General features: G+C 45.7%; 1 protein-coding gene across 3 annotated transcripts in view; it reads right to left on the reverse strand.

Moving 5' to 3' along the window:
* LOC142504016 (putative ferric-chelate reductase 1) overlaps window positions 1-21,459 on the reverse strand; it is a 56,653-nt gene extending 35,194 nt beyond the window's left edge. For 2 of the 3 annotated variants that reach the window (XM_075617111.1, XM_075617113.1), the window contains exons 1-4: window positions 21,302-21,459; window positions 13,000-13,201; window positions 11,213-11,352; window positions 10,272-10,363 (exon numbers count right to left, since the gene is read on the reverse strand). In XM_075617111.1, the coding sequence (XP_075473226.1) occupies window positions 10,272-10,363; window positions 11,213-11,352; window positions 13,000-13,201 (434 nt within the window). In that variant the 5' untranslated portion in view covers window positions 21,302-21,459. Of the gene's footprint in view, window positions 1-10,271; window positions 10,364-11,212; window positions 11,353-12,999; window positions 13,202-21,204 lie in introns of all 3 variants that reach the window. The other variant, XM_075617112.1, reaches the window with a different exon arrangement.
* Window positions 21,460-22,808: the final 1,349 nt, after the last annotated feature.

The following is a 22,808-nucleotide window of genomic DNA, read 5'->3' on the forward strand; positions in this document are numbered from 1 at the left end:
AGCAGGTCCCTGTTATAAGCCATCAGATATTGTCCTGTAATATATTATAGTTATACTAGCTGTACCCGGAGTAACATAGGCCAATCTAGCAGATTTGAAAGGTAATTAATTAATCATTACTCTATGTTTTCACCCCTCCATGTAACCTTGCTGTCTCGTGTCCCCTCTTCCCCACCTTACTCTCACCTACATCATGCCCTGCTCCTCTTTGCACTCTCTCCTCCCCTCTCTTTGCACGCCTTCCCTTATTGTGTCTCCTCCGCTCTCTGAACACTACACTCCTTCCTCTCCTACTCATTTAATCTGAATCCCCCTCTCCTTGCTGTCTCTCTGTTTCCTCCTTTTACTGACATTGCTGTCTCTTCTCCACTCTCTTTGCACTCCATCCTGCCCGATGTGCACACTGCTCTGCATTCCTTCCTCCTCCTCCTCCTCCTCCTCATCCCTCTGTCTCCTCCTCTCCTTGCTGTCTCTCTGTCTCCTCTCCCCTCCTTGCTGTCTCACCTCCCCTCCCTCCTCCATCATGCCCTGCTCCTCTTTGCACTCTCTCCTCCCCTCTCTCTGCACTCCCTGCCTTACTGTGTCTGCTCCTTTCTGTGCACACTACACCCACTCCTCTCCTACTCATCTCATGTCTCCTCTACTTGCTGTCTCCACTGCCATTAAAATCCCCCTCCCCCAGTGTTTCCTGGGGGAGTGAGAGGCCACTCAGACTCTAACAGGGCGGGAACGTATGTATGTATGTACAATATATCTCTATTTATATAGCGCCCACAGTGTACTCAGCGCTTTACAAAGACAATACAGTACAGGGCATTAAAATAATACAATAAATGCAGCACAGTCAGACAATAGGAAAGGAAATTCCTGCCTAGGAGAGCTTACAATCTAAGTGGTATGTTGGGAGACTTACAGACACAGAAGGTGGGAGAATATGTGCTGTAGATGGCAGTGCTTGGCCACTGTGGTTGGTAGGAGTGACAGTGTGTGCAGGACAGTAGTCATAAGAGCAGGCTATTGAGATGCTTTTTTTGGTCGGTATTAAATCTGATACACTGGCGACACACTTTATTGCAGTGCGGCCAGTTCCGCAAGCCGGGAGATTTCCCGGCTTGCAAGTGGCATCCCCTCGGCGTGCCGCGCGTCACCGATGCGCGGTCACGCGTCATCGGGAGCCTGCGCCCCCTGCACGCGCGTCCAGGGCTCCCCGAGGGAGCCCTGGTGTCCCGCGAGAGGAGAGGGGGAAGCCGCGATCAGCGGGCCTCTCCTCCGCTGCTTCGGCGCGCGCCCGGCACCCTCCGGCACGCGCCAGGTAACTGCTGCGGCCGAGAACGGGCAAATGCTCGAATAAACTCGGCCGCAGCAGTAGGTTAACACCATTAGCAGGGGAAGAGGTGGCAGGGCGGCGTAGGTGAGAGCAGGTGTGTATATGGCTGGGTCCAGTATTAAGAGAGATCCCCAGCAGCAGGAAGGAGTAGAGAGAGAGAGAGGAGGATTTGTGGGGGTGCTCTTTTATTGAGGGGTGTAGAAGTTGTTGGAAAAGATGTGTACATAGTGGTGCAGCGTATGGGCACAGGCATAGGTGGAGGGAAGGAGAGACGAAAAAATGTGGATAGGAGGAGAGTGGGTAAGTTGGAGAGAACAGAAAAATGTACAAAGGAGTGAGGAAACAGCAAACAGAAAAGGTAATAGGGAGGCATAATGAGATGTAAGGAGAGAGGTAAGACGGGAGAGGTCCCAGGTATTGGAGGAGATGAGGAGTAGGAGGTGAGAGAGCAGGTGTATAAATCAGGCCTGGGAGGGCCGTGTAGCACTGAAGGTTACACAGCAGCTTATAAAGTTAGTCTGTAGATGTAAAAAAAAATTGTGAGAGCAGTTATTAAGCCAAGTTCTCCCGGTTGCAGGTTGATGATGAAGGGCAGAGTCCAGTTCTTGTATTCTTCACGAATTCACCTCTAATTTGAACTCCACAGAAACTTAATATTGACACTTGAGATGTTACACAGCCAATGTGCAGTCTCATTACACAGGATATGAAGTCTCATTGGCTGTTCCTGGCTGAGTGACAGGCCAATGAGCCTATCACAGAGGAATGCAGACATCCTTAGAGATAGATAGATAGATAGATAGATAGATAGATAGATAGATAGATAGATAGATAGATAGATAGATAGATAGATATGCAATCAAAACTGTTTTCTTGGACTGATGTCTGCGTCAGTGAAAATAAGTGTAATAATCCTTTATATGGGGCAGTATGAGAAGTTAGGTTGAAGCTATAGGGAGCGGTTATATGGGGCAGTATGAGAATTTAGGTTGAAGCTATAGGGAGCAGTTATATGGGGCAGTATGAGAAGTTAGGTTGAAGCTATAGGGAGCAGTTATATGGGGCAGTATGAGGAGTTAGGTTGAAGCTATAGGGAGTGGTTATATGGGGCAGTATGAGAAGTTAGGTTGAAGCTATAGGGAGCGGTTATATGGGGCAGTATGAGAAGTTATGTTGAAGCTATAGCGAGCGGTTATATGGGGCAGTATGAGAAGTTAGGTTGAAGCTATAGGGAGCGGTTATATGGGGCAGTATGAGAAGTTAGGTTGAAGCTATAGGGAGCGGTTATATGGGGCAGTATGAGAAGTTAGGTTGAAGCTATAGGAGCGGTTATATGGGGCAGTATGAGAAGTTAGGTTGAAGCTATAGGGAGCGGTTATATGGGGCAGTATGAGAAGTTAGGTTGAAGCTATAGGAGCGGTTATATGGAGTGTAACAGGGACTTATCCCTGTGTAAGAAACTGCCTCTAAATCCAGCAGGAAGCTGGTTAAGTTCAGACAGGCAATTAACCAGACTCTACCTGACTAATTAGGATTCTGAGACAGGTTTAAAACTCCTGCTAAAACAGACCTAGAGAGATTACTTAGCTCACAATTGGGCTGAGATAAGGATAAGGAGGCAGCGGACGCGCTGTGGCAACTGGCATAGTATCCCTACACAAAGACAACCCTGCATAGCTCCAGCACGCATCTGTGGATTACCACATACTGCCTAAACTGATCGGATGTTTGGGAGTTTATTGTTGATTTTCTATTTGTGTTTTTAACCTAGTAAAACCTTATTTGCACCAGGAAGTGTGCGCTTTCTTCTCTTCTCATCCTTTGCAGTTATCACTGAAGTACTGGGTTAGTACTTCCATCTGAGAAAGCAGGACCCTCTTGGTTTTCTGCAATAGTCTGGACTGTTTTTGGACTAATATTTTACATGATTGGACTCTAAGGTTGTATCTGAACAACTTTGGGGTCAATCAGGGGACATATTTACACTCTTTTCGTTTGTTATTGAGCGCCTGTAGCTGAACCTTATATACTGTAGTATATGCATTTAGGCATTGATAATTGTGATTGTGGAACTGATCAGCAAGTCTTTCCATAAGGAGAAGGAGGACTGACCAGAGTTTTTCCTGAGCATACAATTATGCTGACAGAGGAAAGACCAAACTGTTATTCCTGGGAGCGGTTGGACTGCAAAAGCCTGCAGCTGGAGAACCAGATAAGAATTTCTTATACATTGCTGCCTGAGAAATATGATATGTTTTTGGGGACTGGGAACTGGCTTATCCAGCCAGCCACAGATAGTTAGGGCATATACTGTCTAGTTATTCTCCGAAGTGGAGCAGGTTTTTCTATTATGTTTTGTGTTTGCTGTGCTGTTTAAAGGGACAGGAAATAAAGCCATATGTTAATTTCACCCTAAACGGTCTCCCTTAGCATACCTCTGCACACATCTCTTACATGGAGCAATGGGAAAAATTATAGGAAGCGGATATATGGAGTAATAGGAGGACTTATAGGGAGCAATAGGAGAAGTTATAGATAGGGAGTGTTATATGGAGCAATAGAAGGAGTTATATGAACCGGTTATATGGAGCAATGGGAGAAGTTGGAAGAAATGGAAATATGGAGCAATTGGAGGAGTTATAAGAAATGGTTATATGGAGTAATGGGAGGAGTTATAAGGACGGGTTATATGAAGCAATACAGGGAGTATATAGAATATAGAATATAGAGAGCTGTTATATGGTGCAATAGGAGGAGATATAGGGAGAGATTATATGGAGCAATAGGAGGGTTTATATGGGATAATAGGAGGAGTTATAGGGAGGGGTTATATGAGGCACTCAGAGTTAGATGTTGCCCTTAAATTGGTAATCATTATGAACCTATTTTATGTCCCTGCATCTCAGTGCTTCGGCCTCCCGGATACACCGCAACTTCTAGCACTCGTATCATTCGTTCAGAATCTGCGCACACCCAAAAATAATTTAGGGGAAACGTACTGAAAGAGACCTGCAAATATCCAACCAAATAGCAGTGATCGTGTTTATAACTGAAATCAAAATCTGCTTTAAATAAAGCAAACACGGAGCAAAGACAGCGGGAGTCCCGTTATCAGAAGGGATATTAGGAAATATTATGCGATATTAAGCCATATCGGAGATATTAGGAGATTCTGTCCATAAGAAGGCTGTGAGGTTCTCTCTTATCTGGAGAAGTGTGGGATTCCGGCATCTCCCTCCCAGTGAGGAACCACTAATCTAATCCCTCTCACCCCCTCTCACTCTCCCGCCTCGCATGTATTTCTCTCCCTTCCGTCTCACCCTCCCGCCTCGCATGTATTTCTCTCCCTTCCTGTCACCCTCCCGCCTCGCATGTATTTCTCTCCCTTCCTGTCACCCTCCCGCCTCGCATGTATTTCTCTCCCTTCCTGTCACCCTCCCACCTCGCATGTATTTCTCTCCCTTCCTGTCACCCTCCCACCTCGCATGTATTTCTCTCCCTTCCTGTCACCCTCCCGCCTCGCATGTATTTCTCTCCCTCTCACCCCCTCTCACTCTCCCGCCTCGCATGTATTTCTCTCCCTTACGTCTCACCCTCCCGCCTCGTATGTATTTCTCTCCCTTACGTCTCACCCTCCCGCCTCGCATGTATTTCTCTCCCTCTCACCCCCTCTCACTCTCCCGCCTCGCATGTATTTCTCTCCCTCTCACCCCCTCTCACTCTCCCGCCTCGCATGTATTTTTCTCCCCTGCGTCTCACTCTTACTCCCTCTTTTCCTCACTCACCCCCTCTCTCCTCTCCATCCGTCAAATACCAAAAAAACTTCCCACCCCCAATGCGAGAATCTTCCCACCCCCCAAATACATACAAAAAATCCCCACTCCCCAAATGCATACAAAAAAATTCCCACTCCCCAAATGCATACAAAAAACCCACCTACCCAATACATATAAAAAAACATACATCTAACCCCCCATACACATGAACACGCACATGCACACACACACCATATAAAAAATACCCCAACCCTTATAAAAATACCACCAAGCCCCCAATACATATAAAAATTCCCCCAAGTCCCCAATACATATAAAATTACCCCCAAGCCCCCCCCCCAATACATATAAAAATACCCCAAGCCTCTCAATATATATAAAAAGACCCCACTCCCCCAATACATATGAAAAGACCCCCACTCCCCCCAATACATATAAAAAAGTAGACATACCTTGGGGGTGGTCGGGACTGGTGGCTGTGGGGTCCGGCGGCCGGTGGGGGGCCTGACGAGCAACCTGGCTGGGGAGGGCGCTCGGGGGGAATGATCCTAGTTGGGCCTGGGACTGAGGGGTGTGGGAGGATGCCGGGCATTAGGGCCTGGATGCAGGAGCCGAGGGGATGCTGGTAGGGGCCTGGGGACGGTGGAGGGGCCTGGGGATGGTGGGGGAAGGGGGGTTGAGGAGTGTGACTTGGGAGAGCTGACCAAGGTGGGTGAAGGTCCGGCCACCCGGGCCCCTACTGCAGGGGGAGCCGAGAGGATGCCGGTAGGGGCCTGGGGATGGTGGAGAGGCCTGGGGACGGCGGGGGGTAGGGGGCTGAGGAGCGTGGCTGGGGAGAGCGCAGGTGGAGGCCTGGCCACCCAGGCTCCTACTGCAGGGGGAGCCAAGGGAGCGTGGCTGGGAATTCGAGGAGAGTGCAGGTTAAGGCCTGGCCGCCCGGGCCCATACTGCAGGGAGATCAAAAATGACGGCCATTTATTTTCCAGACACTTTTTGTTTCGACACAGGCACGGCGGCGGCCCGGCCCCCTGAGTCACCGGGCCCGGTACACCAACCCCGGCAGACCCCCCCTGTTGGCGGCCCTGAGTATAGTTGTTAACAGCGCTGGTTCTTGAATCAGTATATAGGTGAATATATTCACTTGGTCATGAGCATATCAAAGCCCATCAAGTGCGTGGCAAAGTGGATGGCAGGTAGCAATGTAGATCTTTCAGAGGAAAGGAGAGAAGGGACTAATTGCGCAGCATACAGTACTATTTTAATAATAAAAACACGGAAACAGACCCCCCTGAATGAAGACTTACAATAGTTCTGTCATTCAGGACACAGAACAATTTCTTTAGAGGAGGCAGTCTCTCCCCTCTCCGACGCGGAACGGGAGTGTTGGTGGTTGCTGGATTTCCGGTGTGTGTTGCTTCCGTATGCGAATATAGGGGGAAACAGAAAGATCCCCTTGGTGCACTCTCCTCCACAAATGTAAAAATAAATACATTTTATTAATATCATATAATCAAAACGAAAAGAATTACTAAAACCTACTTCTAGCGCTTCCACTAGTCTGTCTCAAATCAATTACCTGATCTGTGATAGCTAGTTATATATGCAAGAATTACCTGGATGCCCTTAAATGGGTTGGTACTGCCCCTGCGTTATTCACTGTACAGAGTAGTGGTGATGATACTGTAAATACTCTGGAGAGATGACACTAATAGCCTGATAGCTAAGTATATGTCTGTGGTGCTGAATATTGGTTACATGAACGGTTCCAAGGATACATTGTAAAGTTAACAATTGTAACCATATAGCCACAGTGTCACTAGTGGGGTTACAACTATAACTGCATGTATATGCACACAGATCTGTTGAATATACACTAAATGGGTGTACACTTGGTCTAGCAGCTAATGGGTTCCTAAGGTTGGCCCATGTCCTAATAACCTGATAAGACCATGAAGCAAAGTCAGATGTTTTCCCAGGAGGCTGTCTAATAGGTGATACGCCTGATGGATTCACATGGGAGGCTGCTTATACCCCCCTACGCATGAGGCAAGGCATATTCTAACCTCATGATCCTGCTTATCCCAGAACTGTCACCTGAAGCGGTGCTAGTAACTGCACTCACTTCCCCATGGCTCGTGTGTAAGGTAAGGTTACCGTGACAGGGGCTGCATCAGCAGGTCTGTGTGTGAAACCTGCTATTGTCAGTTCCCTTCTGCGTGAGGCAGAGACTGTAAGCTGTCACCTGAAGCAGTGCTAGTAACTGCACTCACTTCCCCATGGATCACTAGCAAGGTAAGTTTTACCGTGACGGGGGCTGCATCAGCAGGTCTATGTATGAAGTCTGCTATTGTCGGCTCCTTTCTGGATAGGACCGAGACAATCTGACTTTGGCTAATGGGTTCCTGAAACGGCCCATATCCGTTTTAGGCTGCGGCCCCGCTAGCGCTGAGCGGGCGGTGCTTGGAGCGGTTACATGCATATATATATATGCATGTTCCCGCTTACCCGATAGCTCTCAATTGCGTCCCCCCTCCCCCCGCTCGCAGGTCCACAAGTTGCAGGACACCCAGCGCTCATGCTCTAAGCATGAGTGCGCTCAGCGCCAGCGGGGCCGCAGCCTTAGCTAGCTAGGAGAGAGACAAACACGGTAGGTGTGGAGAGTCAGGAACTAGCTCCTGAGTGCGCTAGCGCATGGACGCATGTGTGACGTCACCCGACGCGCATTTCGTTCCTCACGGGAACTTCTTCAGGGGTGGGCAGCAAGCCACTGGTGTAGGGTATTTAACCCGACTGTTACCATGGTAACCGAGCAGTAATTGGTCAGAATGCGCGCGAAAATCAGATCAACTAATCAGAGTAAATGTAAACACACTGATTAACCATTAGTGGAAGTGCCATAAATAAAATGCCCTAAGGCAGTGGTTAAAATAGTTTGAATGACTACACAGAAACTCCTGTCCCTGAAGTGTTATACTCCAAAGTATGATCTGGACAAAACAAAGCTAAATCGCTGGGGGCTTTGGATATACTGTGATGGTTATATGACTATCTGAACCTGGTTATTATAGGAATGCAGAGTTTACAAATTTTTCATTTAACCAATTAGGGGCAAGTGTCCCCAAAGTGTAAATCCATTTAGCCTCTTTTTTAAGTAATGCTACATCAATGTCCCCTCTGCGTATGCCCAGAGTGACCAAGTCTATTCCTTGAAAGGATAGACATGTGGCATCCCTCCTGTGAAATCGATTGATTTGCCTAGCAACTGAAGTATCTTTTTGGGTTTTGATGGTACTTATCTGAACCCCTTATCCAAAGTCAGATTGTCTCGGTCCTATCCAGAAAGGAGCCGACAATAGCAGACTTCATACATAGACCTGCTGATGCAGCCCCCGTCACGGTAAAACTTACCCTGCTAATGATCCATGGGGAAGTGAGTGCAGTTACTAGCACTGCTTCAGGTGACAGCTTACAGTCTCTGCCTCACCCAGAAGGGAACTGACAATAGCAGGTTTCACACACAGACCTGCTGATGCAGCCCCTGTCACGGTAACCTTACCTTATACACGAGCCATGGGGAAGTGAGTGCAGTTACTAGCACCGCTTCAGGTGACAGTTCTGGGATAAGCAGGATCATGAGGTTAGAATATGCCTTGCCTCATGCGTAGGGGGGTATAAGCAGCCTCCCATGTGAATCCATCAGGCGTATCACCTATTAGACAGCCTCCTGGGAAAACATCTGACTTTGCTTCATGGTCTTATCAGGTTATTAGGACATGGGCCAACCTTAGGAACCCATTAGCTGCTAGACCAATTGTACACCCATTTAGTGTATATTCAACAGATCTGTGTGCATATACATGCAGTTATAGTTGTAACCCTACTAGTGACACTGTGGCTATATGGTTACAATTGTTAACTTTACTATGTATCCTTGGAACAGTTTATGTAACCAATATTCAGCACCACAGACATATACTTAGCTATCAGGCTATTAGTGTCATCTCTCCAGAGTATTTATCATCACCACTACTCTGCCACAAGCTGAGAGACGTCCACTAACCCCCACACCCCTGTGCGAAACTGTTACCCATATACCCTGCAATCATTATACCCTACCCCCTAGTATTCGTGTAATTATTGTCCCCCACCCCTTACTATTCACGCTTTGGCAATACTGAAATGTTCTTTCGTCATGCCAATAAAGCTGATTTGATTTGATTTGATTTGAATAACACAGGGGCATTACCAACCCATTTAAGGGCATCCAGGTAATTCTTGCATATATAACTAGCTAGCACAGATCAGGTAATTGATTTGAGACAGACTAGTGGAAGCGCTAGAAGAAGGTTTTAGTAATTCTTTTAGTTTTGATTATAAGATATTAATAAAATGTATTTATTTTTGACATTTGTGGAGGAGAGTGCACCAAGGGGATCTTTCTGTTTCCCCCTATATTCCACTCCTTATCCCAGGTAGCACCACTCCAGTTAGTTCATATCCTCAGCTGAGCAGGATCCACTCACCCCCCCCCCCCTTCCCGCTCGCTTCCGTATGCGGCCACCCGGAAACCACAGAAAGCCTTCAGCACGGTTCCTCCTCGACTTCTTCCCCGTCTGGTCTCTCTTCCCCTCTGTGCTCACCTACAGTATATATTGATTCAAGAACCAGCGCTGTTTACAACGATACTGTTTTATGATGGTGCTGTATGTTCTTTATTTTTCATACACTGATGCCCACCGCTCGCTCATCTGTGTACCCACATTGTTATCAGAGTCAGTGTCTTTACTCACTGAGCCTTTACTCACTGAGCCTTTACTCACTGAGCCTTTACTCACTGAGCCTTTACTCACTGAGCCACACCTGTTATGTTCCTGGAAACATACTGAAAGTTGACAAGTGGGAAATCCCCAGCCATACCCTGATAATACCAGTTCGACAGGTTTGCTCTTAATAGAAATCTTAGTTCAGTGTAGTAATACTGTGCTTGGCCTGGGGGGTCCGCAGCCAACCGTACTCATGTTACAGCCACTTTGGGGGAGGGAATTATTTTAAAAAAAATCCCAGGGAAAAGATGCTTTGACATAAAGAAGATCTGGTTCAGGTTCCGTGTTCAGCTTCCCCGTAGGCGCAGCCAATCTTACCCCCTTATAACCCAGGTACACACATACCTGAAGCGAACCGGACCGGCACCAGGCGGGGCCACCCATTTTGCTGTGATTGATGTCTTTAGATTGTTGTTGACGTGGCTAACAGCCGAGTTCTGCAATGGAAGAGAACACACAAAGGTCACAATCGGGTTGTGTGGTGATGTTTGGACCTTACGTGTCCAGGATAGTTATAGATACATGGTAGCCATTGATACCCTTTATTGGACCAGTGGCTGCATCTATAGAAAAAAACCTTGAGGTCCGGGAACTTGACGAAATCTTGTAATAATCCATTACAATGTGTCACAACATTCAAAGTTATCAATGGTAAAGCTCAGTAACAAACTGTAGGCACAATAATATAGTGTTTTTAAATAGGGGGTTCCGCAGGTATCGATAATGGGATCCGTGCAATTTCTAGGTCATTCAAAAATAGTACCAAATACAGGAAAATGCACAATGCATCTGATCTCAGACGCGCTATTAGAAAGGGTTGGGGTTCCTTACAATGCATCTGATCTCAGACGTGCTATTAGAGAGGGTTGGGGTTCCTTACAATGCATCTGATCTCAGACGTGCTATTAGAGAGGGTTGGGGTTCCTTACAATGCATCTGATCTCAGACGTGCTATTAGAGAGGGTTGGGGTTCCTTACAATGCATCTGATCTCAGACGCACTATTAGAGAGGATCGGGGTTCCTTACAATGCATCTGATCTCAGACACGCTATTAGAGAGGATCGGGGTTCCTTACAATGCATCTGATCTCAGACACGCTATTAGAGAGGGTTGGGGTTCCTTACAATGCATCTGATCTCAGACACGCTATTAGAGAGGGTTGGGGCTCCTTACAATGCATCTGATCTCAGACACGCTATTAGAGAGGGTTGGTGGTTCCGCAGAATTTCACAATATAATTATATTAACCAAAAAAAGGTTGGACACCCCAGCGATAATAACTTACAGCCCCCGTGCTGCAGGGCAGCCCCTGAGTCATCTTCGAATCTGTGATTGTAAAAGCCCCAGTGATCCGGTCCCCTCCCGCTGATCTCGCCTCCAGGAGGAATCCTTTGAAGCCATTTCCAGAACTTGATCGTAGGGTGACTTAAAGAAAGAGAGAAGTAGAGAAGGATTAGAAGGACACAGTTCCACATTTCCCGGACAGTCTTCCCCTTTCCCAGTGAGAGCGTCAGCACACAGGCATTTTAAGGAAGATACTGCTGCTCTGCTGCTCTGTGCTGCTCCCAATGACTCTCTTCTCCATTAGAGAAGGGCACATTTTGGGGGTGAATTTGGATCCGCAGCGGATCGGCCGGTTCCTTTAAACCGTGGATTGCACCTGGATAATCTAAAAAAGGGCGATTCACGTTTTTTCTAAAAAAAAATTATTACTAATACACCCCGCGGATTCCACTACCCGTGGACGGATTTGTAGAATCCAATCCACGAATTCTTAAGAAACCACCACGAGTTGCTGAATCCGCCGATTGGATTCTACAAATCCGTCCATGGGTTGTATCCAATGGCGGTCTGATGAATCCGTGCGGATTATAAACGGATCAAATCCGTTTGTGGATTTTACACAGCGAAATGGATTTTGAAGGGGAATACGGATTTGGGAGTATTCACCCATCTCTGCTCTCTAGTGCTGGACGCAGCAAAGCCTCCGCTGTGTAGCCTTTCCGTACACGTGAGGCCCAGCTGCCTCCTAACAAGGGCTTTTCTTTCCTTAATCTTTATACACAAGTGTTAGATTTATCTGGGATTAGACAGACCGCAGCATTGAACACCTTCAGTGCCAGAGAGCTCTGCATGTCTCAGGGATTCCTTGACCAAACTTGCCCTGTGAATAGGGGGGCCAGAAGTTGGGACAGATATCCGCGGACATGCCCCTGTCCTGCTCTCTCACAGCTTCCCTCGCTATTAACCCATTCACTGTCAGAGGCACCTGAAACAGGTAGACAACAATTAAACTAATGACGGGGTCTCTGTATCAGGGGACACAGTTTGTGACATACAGGGAGGCCTTTTACCAGAGGACTTAGTGAATTTCGTCCATTTCAGTTGGAGAAAAAGTTTGATTCTGTTCAATAGTTCAAAAACAAGTTTGATTAATGCGAAAAACATAGTTACATAGTTGATGAGGTGGAAAAAAAGACATATGTCCATCAAGTTCAACCTATGCTAAATTTAGACGACAGATACTTTATCCTATATCTATACTTACTTATTGATCCAGAGGAAGGAAAACAAGAAACTCCAGTGACACATTATCCAATGATATCTCGTAAGGGGAAAAATAAATTCCTTCCTGACTCAAAGAATTGGCCATCAGATTACTTCCTGGATCAACATCCTTCACATGTTTCACTTATTTGGTATATCCTTTCTAAAAAGATGTCCAACCTTTTTTTGAACATACCTATTGTATCTGCCATCACAGTCTCCATGGGTAATGAATCCCGCATTGTAACTGCCCTTACTGTAAAGAACCCTTTCCTTTGGTGCTGGTGAAATCTCCTTTCCTCCAACCATAAGAATTGACCCTGTGTCCTTTGTACTGCCCTTGGGATGAATAGTTCTTTTGAAAGCTCCTTGTACTGTCCCCGAATATATTTATATACAGTTATCATATCCCCTCTTAGACGCCTCTTTTCTGATGTATATAAATCTAAATTAGCTAGCCTCTCCTCATAAACCAGATTATCCATCCCCTTGATTAATTTGGTAAGATTTACGTGTGCGTGGTACCTGTTATGACATCACCAGGACTGAATGTGTTGTTAGAAACGATGACATTGTAGGGTGCAGCCAGCGTCTGTGGGACAGACTTCCCGTGCATGGGGAGCATCGCATCGCATGAGTCGCTTACTTTTCCACTCGGATAACCAAAGACGGTAGCAAAATATCCACCAGCGCAAAAAACAAACACCAAATGGGCTTTCATGTTCATCTGGAGAAAGAAACACACAAATAAAAGAGGGAGCATGGACAGCTGTGGCTTGTGCCACTGGGATCAGATACACAGTACTTGTTAATAACAGATGATGTCAGCCATGAGGACCCTAGTTGGTTATATAGACCCTAACACACATTCAGTGTTAGATGGGGCATGTATCTCATGGCTGTGACACACACACAAATAATAATAATACCTGTGTATTTACTTCCCTCCTTTGCTTGTTGCTTTGGTCTGTACCAGCTGTAAGAATAAGACGCTGGACAGGAGAGAGCCAGAACAAGCTTTCTATAACATAGAAAGATAGAAATGATCACCAGGTACAAGTCACCGGCTCTGCCTGTCCGCCTACACTGCCGGACGGTCTCACACCCTGCGCGTTTCACCACCGGTGATCATTAAAGTAGGAACCACTTGTGTGTATCCCAAGAAGTTTAATCAGCAAAGAGATAAAGCCTGAGTTACGCTTTGCTGCTGGGTACCGACTGAGACAAAAATGCAGAAAAGAAATGATAAACTAATGACTTGTGTAGAATCATCGACTGTCCTGTGACAAACCCCATTTACTAAGCAGCGCTACTTCATAGTAAGAACCTTACATACATATATACAGTATGTACAATACACGTAACAAGAGGTGCTACAAAGTAGTAGATATCCTTAGTTATCAGTCGTAAAGATCTCAAGGCTGCAATGCCTAGCTGTGCATATACACTGCACTGTACATACAGTATGACAATGCTTTGTAATTGTAACCCGCAATATCAAGTTCATTTGCGAAAGTACACCTTAATCAGCTTCATTGCCTGTGGGGAAGAGTGCGGTGCATCTGAAACCACCGGGGCGGGAGGGGGAAGGCGGGTTAGGTGGTTAACAAGATCCCTTCAGGATACATATAAATGCCAAGCACCAGAATACATATAAATGGCGGGCACCAAAAGCCCATATGAATGATGGGTACCAGAATACATATGTATTCTGGCGCCCGCCATTTATATGTATTCTGGTGCCCACCACTTATACAGTATTTATTGTGGTGCCCGCTACTTATAGGTATTCTGGCGCCCGCCACTTATAAGTGGCGGGCACCACAATAAATACTGTATAAGTGGCGAGCACCAGAATACATATAAATGGCGGGCACCAGAAAAATGGCGGGTACCAGAATACATATAAATGGTGGGCACCAGAATACATATAAGTGGCGGGCACCAGAATACATATAAGTGACGGGCACCAGAATACATATAAATGGCGGGCACCAGAATACATGTAAGTGGCAGGCACCAGAATACATATAAGTGACGGGCACCAGAATACATATAAGTGACGGGCACCAGAATACATATAAGTGACGGGCACCAGAATACATATAAGTGGCGGGCACCAGAATACATATAAGTGGCAGGCACCAGAATACATATAAGTGACAGGCACCAGAATACATATAAGTGACGGGCACCAGAATACATATAAGTGACGGGCACTAAAATACATATAAGTGACGGGCACTAGAATACATTTAAGTGACGGGCACCAGAATACATATAAGTGACGGGCACCAGAAAACATATAAGTGACGGGCACCAGAATACATATAAGTGACGGGCACCAGAATACATATAAGTGACGGGCATCAGAATACATACTGTATAAGTGACGGGCACCAAAAGCCCATATGAATGATGGGTACCAGAATACATATGTATTCTGGCGCCCGCCATTTATATGTATTCTGGTGCCCACCACTTACACAGTATTTATTGTGGTGCCCGCTACTTATAGGTATTCTGGCACCACAATAAATACTGTATAAGTGGCGAGCACCAGAATACATATAAATGGCGGGCACCAGAAACATGGCGGGTACCAGAATACATATAAATGGCGGGCACCAGAATACATATAAGTGACGGGCTCCAGAATACATATAAATGGCGAGCACCGAAATACATATAAGTGGCAGGCACCAGAATACATATAAATGGCTGGCACCAGAATACATATAAGTGGCTGGCACCAGAATACATATAAGTGACGGGCTCCAGAATACATATAAGTGGCGGGCACCAGAATACATATAAGTGGCAGACATCAGAATACATATAAGTGGCGGGCACCAGAATACATATAAATGGCGGGCACCAGAATACATATAAGTGACGGGCACCAGAATACATATAAGTGGCGGGCACCAGAATACATATAAGTGGCGGGCACCAGAATACATATAAGTGGCAGGCTCCAGAATACATATAAACAGTGGCACCAGAATACATATAAATGGCGGGCACCAGAATACATATAAACGGCGGGCTCCAGAATACATATAAGTGGCGGGCACCAGAATACATATAAGTGGCTGGCACCAGAATACATATAAATAGCTGGCACCAGAATACATATAAATGGCGGGCTCCAGAATACATATAAGTGGCGGGCACCAGATTATATAAGTAACGGGCACCAGAATACATATAAATGGTGGGCACCAGAATACATATAAGTGACGGGCTCCAGAATACATATAAATGGCGGGCACCAGAATACATATAAGTGACGGGCACCAGAATACATATAAGTGGCGGGCACCAGAATACATATAAGTGACGGGCACCAGAATACATATAAGTGGCGGGCACCAGAATACATATAAGTGACGGGCACCAGAATACATATAAATGGCGGGCACCAGAATACATATAAATTGCTGGCACTAGAATACATATAAATGGCGGGCACCAGAATACATATAAATTGCTGGCACTAGAATACATATAAGTGACGGGCTCCAGAATACATATAAGTGGCGGGCACCAGAATACATATAAGTGGCGGACACCAGAATACATATAAGTGGCGGGCACCAGAATACATATAAGTGGCGGGCACCAGAATACATATAAGTGGCGGGCACCAGAATACATATAAGTGACGGGCACCAGAATACATATAAGTGACGGGCACCAGAATACATATAAGTGACGGGCACCAGAATACATATAAGTGGCGGGCTCCAGAATACATATAAGTGGCGGGCTCCAGAATACATATAAACGGTGGCACCAGAATACATATAAATGGCGGGCTCCAGAATACATATAAGTGGCGGGCACCAGAATACATATAAGTGGCGGGCACCAGAATACATATAAGAGGCGGGCACCAGATTACATATAAGTAACGGGCACAAGAATACATATAAATGGCGGGCACCAGAATACATATAAGTGACGGGCTCCAGAATACATATAAATGGCGGGCACCAGAATACATATAAGTGACGGGCACCAGAATACATATAAGTGGCGGGCTCCAGAATACATATAAATGTCGGGCACCAGAAAACATATAAGTGACGGGCACCAGAATACATGTAAGTGATGGGCACCAGAATACATGCCTGTGACGGGCACCAGAATACATATAAATGGCTGGCACCAGAATACATATAAGTGGTGGGCACCAGAATACATATAAGTGCTGGCACCAGAATACATATAAATAGCTGGTACCAGAATACATATAAATGGCGGGCTCCAGAATACATATAAGTGGCGGGCTCCAGAATACATATAAGTGGCGGGCTCCAGAATACATATAAACGGTGGCACCAGAATACATATAAATGGCGGGCTCCAGAATACATATAAGTGGCGGGCACCAGAATACATATAAGTGGCGGGCACCAGAATACATATAAGAGGCGGGCACCAGATTACATATAAGTAACGGGCACAAGAATACATATAAATGGCGGGCACCAGAATACATATAAGTGACGGGCTCCAGAATACATATAAATGGCGGGCACCAGAATACATATAAGTGACGGGCACCAGAATACATATAAGTGGCGGGCTCCAGAATACATATAAATGTCGGGCACCAGAAAACATATAAGTGACGGGCACCAGAATACATGTAAGTGATGGGCACCAGAATACATGCCTGTGACGGGCACCAGAATACATATAAATGGCTGGCACCAGAATACATATAAGTGGTGGGCACCACAATACATATAAGTGCTGGCACCAGAATACATATAAATAGCTGGTACCAGAATACATATAAATGGCGGGCTCCAGAATACATATAAGTGGCGGGCACCAGAATACATATAAGTGACGGGCACCAGAATACATATAACTGGCGGGCACCAGAATACATATAAATAGCTGGTACCAGAATATATATAAGTGGCGGGCACCAGAATACATATAAATGGCTGACACCAGAATACATATAAATTGCTGGCACCAGAATACATATAAATGGCGGGCACCAGAATACATATAAGTGACGGGCACCAGAATACATATAAGTGACAGGCACCAGAATACAAAGAAGTGGCTGGCACCAGAATACATATAAGTGGCGGACACCAGAATACATATAAGTGGCGGACACCAGAATACATATAAGTGGCGGGCACCAGAATACATATAAGTGGCGGGCACCAGAATACATATAAGTGGTGGGCACCAGAATACATATAAGTGGCGGGCACCAAAATACATATAAGTGACGGGCACCAGAATACATATAAGTGGCGGGCACCAGAATACATATAAGTGGCGGGCACCAGAATACATATAAGTGGCGGGCTCCAGAATACATATAAGTGGCGGGCTCCAGAATACATATAAGTGGCGGGCTCCAGAATACATATAAACGGCGGGCTCCAGAATACATATAAGTGGCGGGCACCAGAATACATATAAGTGGCGGGCACCAGAATACATATAAGTGGCGGGCACCAGAATACATATAAGTGACGGGCACCAGAATACATATAAGTGACGGGCACCAGAATACATATAAGTGGCGGGCTCCAGAATACATATAAGTGGCGGGCTCGAGAATACATATAAACGGCGGGCTCCAGAATACATATAAGTGGTGGGCACCAGAATACATATAAGTGCTGGCACCAGAATACATATAAATAGCTGGTACCAGAATACATATAAATGGCGGGCTCCAGAATACATATAAGTGGCGGGCACCAGAATACATATAAGTGACGGGCACCAGAATACATATAACTGGCGGGCACCAGAATACATATAAATAGCTGGTACCAGAATATATATAAGTGGCGGGCACCAGAATACATATAAATGGCTGGCACCAGAATACATATAAATTGCTGGCACCAGAATACATATAAATGGCGGGCACCAGAATACATATAAGTGACGGGCACCAGAATACATATAAGTGACAGGCACCAGAATACATATAAGTGGCGGGCACCAGAATACATATAAGTGGCGGGCACCAGAATACATATAAGTGGCGGGCACCAGAATACATTTAAGTGGCGGGCACCAGAATACATATAAGTGGCGGGCACCAGAATACATATAAGTGGCGGGCACCAGAATACATATAAGTGGCGGGCACCAGAATACATATAAGTGGTGGGCACCAGAATACATATAAGTGGCTGGCACCAGAATACATATAAGTGGCGGGCACCAGAATACATATAAGTGGCGGGCACCAGAATACATATAAGTGGTGGGCACCAGAATACATATAAGTGGCGGGCACCAGAATACATATAAGTGACGGGCACCAGAATACATATAAGTGGCGGGCACCAGAATACATATAAGTGGCGGGCTCCAGAATACATATAAGTGGCGGGCTCCAGAATACATATAAACGGCGGGCTCCAGAATACATATAAGTGGCGGGCACCAGAATACATATAAGTGGCGGGCACCAGAATACATATAAGTGACGGGCACCAGAATACATATAAGTGACGGGCACCAGAATACATATAAGTGGCGGGCTCCAGAATACATATAAGTGGTGGGCTCCAGAATACGTATAAACGGCGGGCTCCAGAATACATATAAGTGGCGGGCACCAGATTACATATAAGTAACGGGCACAAGAATACATATAAATGGCGGGCACCAGAATACATATAAGTGACGGGCTCCAGAATACATATAAATGGCGGGCACCAGAATACATATAAGTGACGGGCACCAGAATACATATAAGTGGCGGGCTCCAGAATACATATAAATGTCGGGCACCAGAAAACATATAAGTGACGGGCACCAGAATACATATAAGTGATGGGCACCAGAATACATGCCTGTGACGGGCACCAGAATACATATAAATGGCTGGCACCAGAATACATATAAATGGCTGGCACCAGAATACATATAAATGGCTGGCACCAGAATACATATAAATGGCTGGCACCAGAATACATATAAGTGGTGGGCACCAGAATACATATAAGTGGCTGGCACCAGAATACATATAAATAGCTCGTACCAGAATACATATAAATGTCGGGCTCCAGAATACATATAAGTGGCGGGCACCAGAATACATATAAGTGACGGGCACCAGAATACATATAACTGGCGGGCACCAGAATACATATAAATAGCTGGTACCAGAATATATATAAGTGGCGGGCACCAGAATACATATAAATGGCTGGCACCAGAATACATATAAATTGCTGGCACCAGAATACATATAAATGGCGGGCACCAGAATACATATAAGTGACGGGCACTAGAATACATATAAGTGACAGGCACCAGAATACATATAAGTGGCTGGCACCAGAATACATATAAGTGGCTGGCACCAGAATACATATAAGTGGCGGGCACCAGAATACATATAAGTGACGGGCACCAGAATACATATAAGTGGCGGGCTCCAGAATACATATAAATGTTAGGCATCAGAATACATATACATGGCGGGCACCAGAATACATATAAGTGGCGGGCTCCAGAATACATATAAATGGTGGGCTCCAGAATACATATAAGTGGCGGGCTCCAGAATACATATAAACGGTGGCACCAGAATACATATAAACGGCGGGCACCAGAATACATATAAACGGCGGGCTCCAGAATACATATAAATGTCAGGCACCAGAATACATATAAGTGGTGGGCACCAGAATACATATAAGTGGCGGGCACCAGAATACATGTAAGTGATGGGCACCAGAATACATGCCTGTGACGGGCACCAGAATACATATAAATGGCGGACACCAGAATACATATAAATGGCGGGCACCAGAATACATATACACTGGCGACACACTTTATTCGAGCTCGGCTAGTCCCACGAATTCGGGTATACCCGGGTGTATTGAGGTTTGTGACTGTTTTCTGCCCGAGTGCATTGAGGTATTTTCCATGCAGGGATTGAAGCATTTTATTCCCCCTGGCTGCAATACTGCACAGTATATATATATATACTGCATTACAATTCATGAATTTATGCCATCTGGTAGACACGCGAAGCATTGCAACCTATTAAATCCTAATCATTATCATTTAACAGATCAGCCGCCCGTCAGCCAGGCATGAACCCAGGCTGGGAAGGCAAACGCAACGGGGCTTGTCAGAGGTGAGGAGCGGCGCATTCCAGGTATCTGCCAGGTACATACTGGGTATTTGCTCGAATTAAGTGTGTCGGTGCAGTAAGTGGCGGGCACCAGAATACATATAAGTGACGGGCTCCAGAATACATGCCTGTGACGGGCACCAGAATACAATAAGTGGCAGGCACCAGAATACATATAAGTGGCGGGCACCAGAATACATATAAATGGCTGGCACCAGAATACATATAAGTGGCGGGCACCAGAATACATATAAGTGGCGGGCACCAGAATACATATAAGTGGCGGGCACCAGAATACATATAAGTGGCGGGCACCAGAATACATATAAGTGGCGGGCACCAGAATACATATAAGTGGCGGGCACCAGAATACATATAAGTGGCGGGCACCAGAATACATATAAGTGGCGGGCACCAGAATACATATAAGTGGCGGGCACCAGAATACATATAAGTGGCGGGCACCAGAATACATATAAGTGGTGGGCACCAGAATACATATAAGTGGCGAGCTCCAGAATACATATACAGTAAGTGGGAGGCACCAGAGTTATACCTGCACAAAAAAGGTCTCTTACTTTGAAGGGAGATTGTTTAATAACGCTGATGCTGGATCTCTCCTGCTGCGATATGGAGAACTTGGTAAAAGACCCCAATGAAATACATGTAACACACCTGTGTAGGACTGTCTGGTCTCCAGCCTTCCTGCTTCAGGGGAGAGGAGCCGTGAGCTGGAGCGAGATTCAGTTCAGTGCATTGCTAAGGACAGGCGAGTTGTGCAATGAGAATCACTGACAGGCTCAGCACTCCTCCCAGACACCTGATACCTCAACTCCAGGGGAGGAGAAACAGGCTCCTAACTCAGGTCTAATACTCAAACTAAACACAAAAGAGGTGTGTGTCTCACACTACCAGCTTCACATTGCATGTCCAGCCACAAAGCTGATGAGACCCAACAAGTAGAAAAAGCTGTCTGTGAGTAGGTTACTGGCTCTGCACTTCTTTTACCCAAGCTGTGCTGAAAAAGCTGCGTAATGCGGCAGCTATAAGATTGAAGGGGTCGGTCTTATAATGGATAAGAAGTACAGAGTGACACTCTCTGAGTGCTCATTTGCATGTCATTACCCAGAATCCCTGGCTGCAGTGGAAGCAGTGTATGAATGGTTCTGGTGGGTTCTGGGGCCAGACCCTGTTACTATGTAGGATGAGATTAGGCAGTAGTGAGCGGTGACACACACTTTTCTCACAATAAAAACCTGCTGCATGATTTGATTTTTACGCTGGAATTTGCGATGCGTCGATGCTCGGACTTTAGTAGCAATTAAAGGGAATCAGGGTCCCTCATACAGGGCAGGTCTCAGCTGTGGGTGAGGAGAGTACTCTGCGTGAGGAGGAGAGCGCTCTGTGCGAGCAGGAGGAGAGCGCTCTGAGTGAGCAGGAGGAGAGCGCTCTCTGTGAGGAGGAGGAGGAGGAGAGTGACTCAGCAATATGTACAGGGAGAGGCGTGAGTACCTTCCAACTATTTTTAGCTTCAGGTGATGTGAGACTTTAGTTACCATCATCTCCTGCAGCTCAGTGTGGGGTCTGATAATGTACTGTGCATACGTACACACAGATATATATATATATATATATATATATATATATATATATACACATACACAGATATATACACATACAGAGATATACATACACACAGAGATATACAGTGGTGTGAAAAAGAAGTACACCCTCTTTGAATTCCATGGTTTTACATATCAGGACATAATAACAGTCATCTGTTCCTTAGCAGGTCTTAAAATTAGGTAAATACAACCTCAGATGAACAACAACACATGACACATTACACTGTGTCAAGATTTAATTAACAAAAATAAAGCCAAAATGGAGAAGCCATGTGTGAAAAACTAAGTACACTTTATGATTCAATAGCTTGTAGAACCACCTTTAGCAGCAATAACTTGAAGTAATCGTTTTCTGAATGACTTTATCAGTCTCTCACATCGTTGTGGAGGATTTTTGGCCCACTCTTCTTTACAACGTTGCTTCAGTTCATTGAGATTTGTGGGCATTTGTTTATGCAGAGCTCTCTTAAGGTCCAGCCACAACATTTCAATCGGGTTGAGGTCTGAACTTTGACTGGGCCATTGCAACACCTTGATTCTTTTCTTTTCAGCCATTC

The sequence above is a fragment of the Ascaphus truei genome, chromosome 10, assembly GCF_040206685.1.
Source record: "Ascaphus truei isolate aAscTru1 chromosome 10, aAscTru1.hap1, whole genome shotgun sequence".
NCBI lineage: Eukaryota > Metazoa > Chordata > Amphibia > Anura > Ascaphidae > Ascaphus > Ascaphus truei.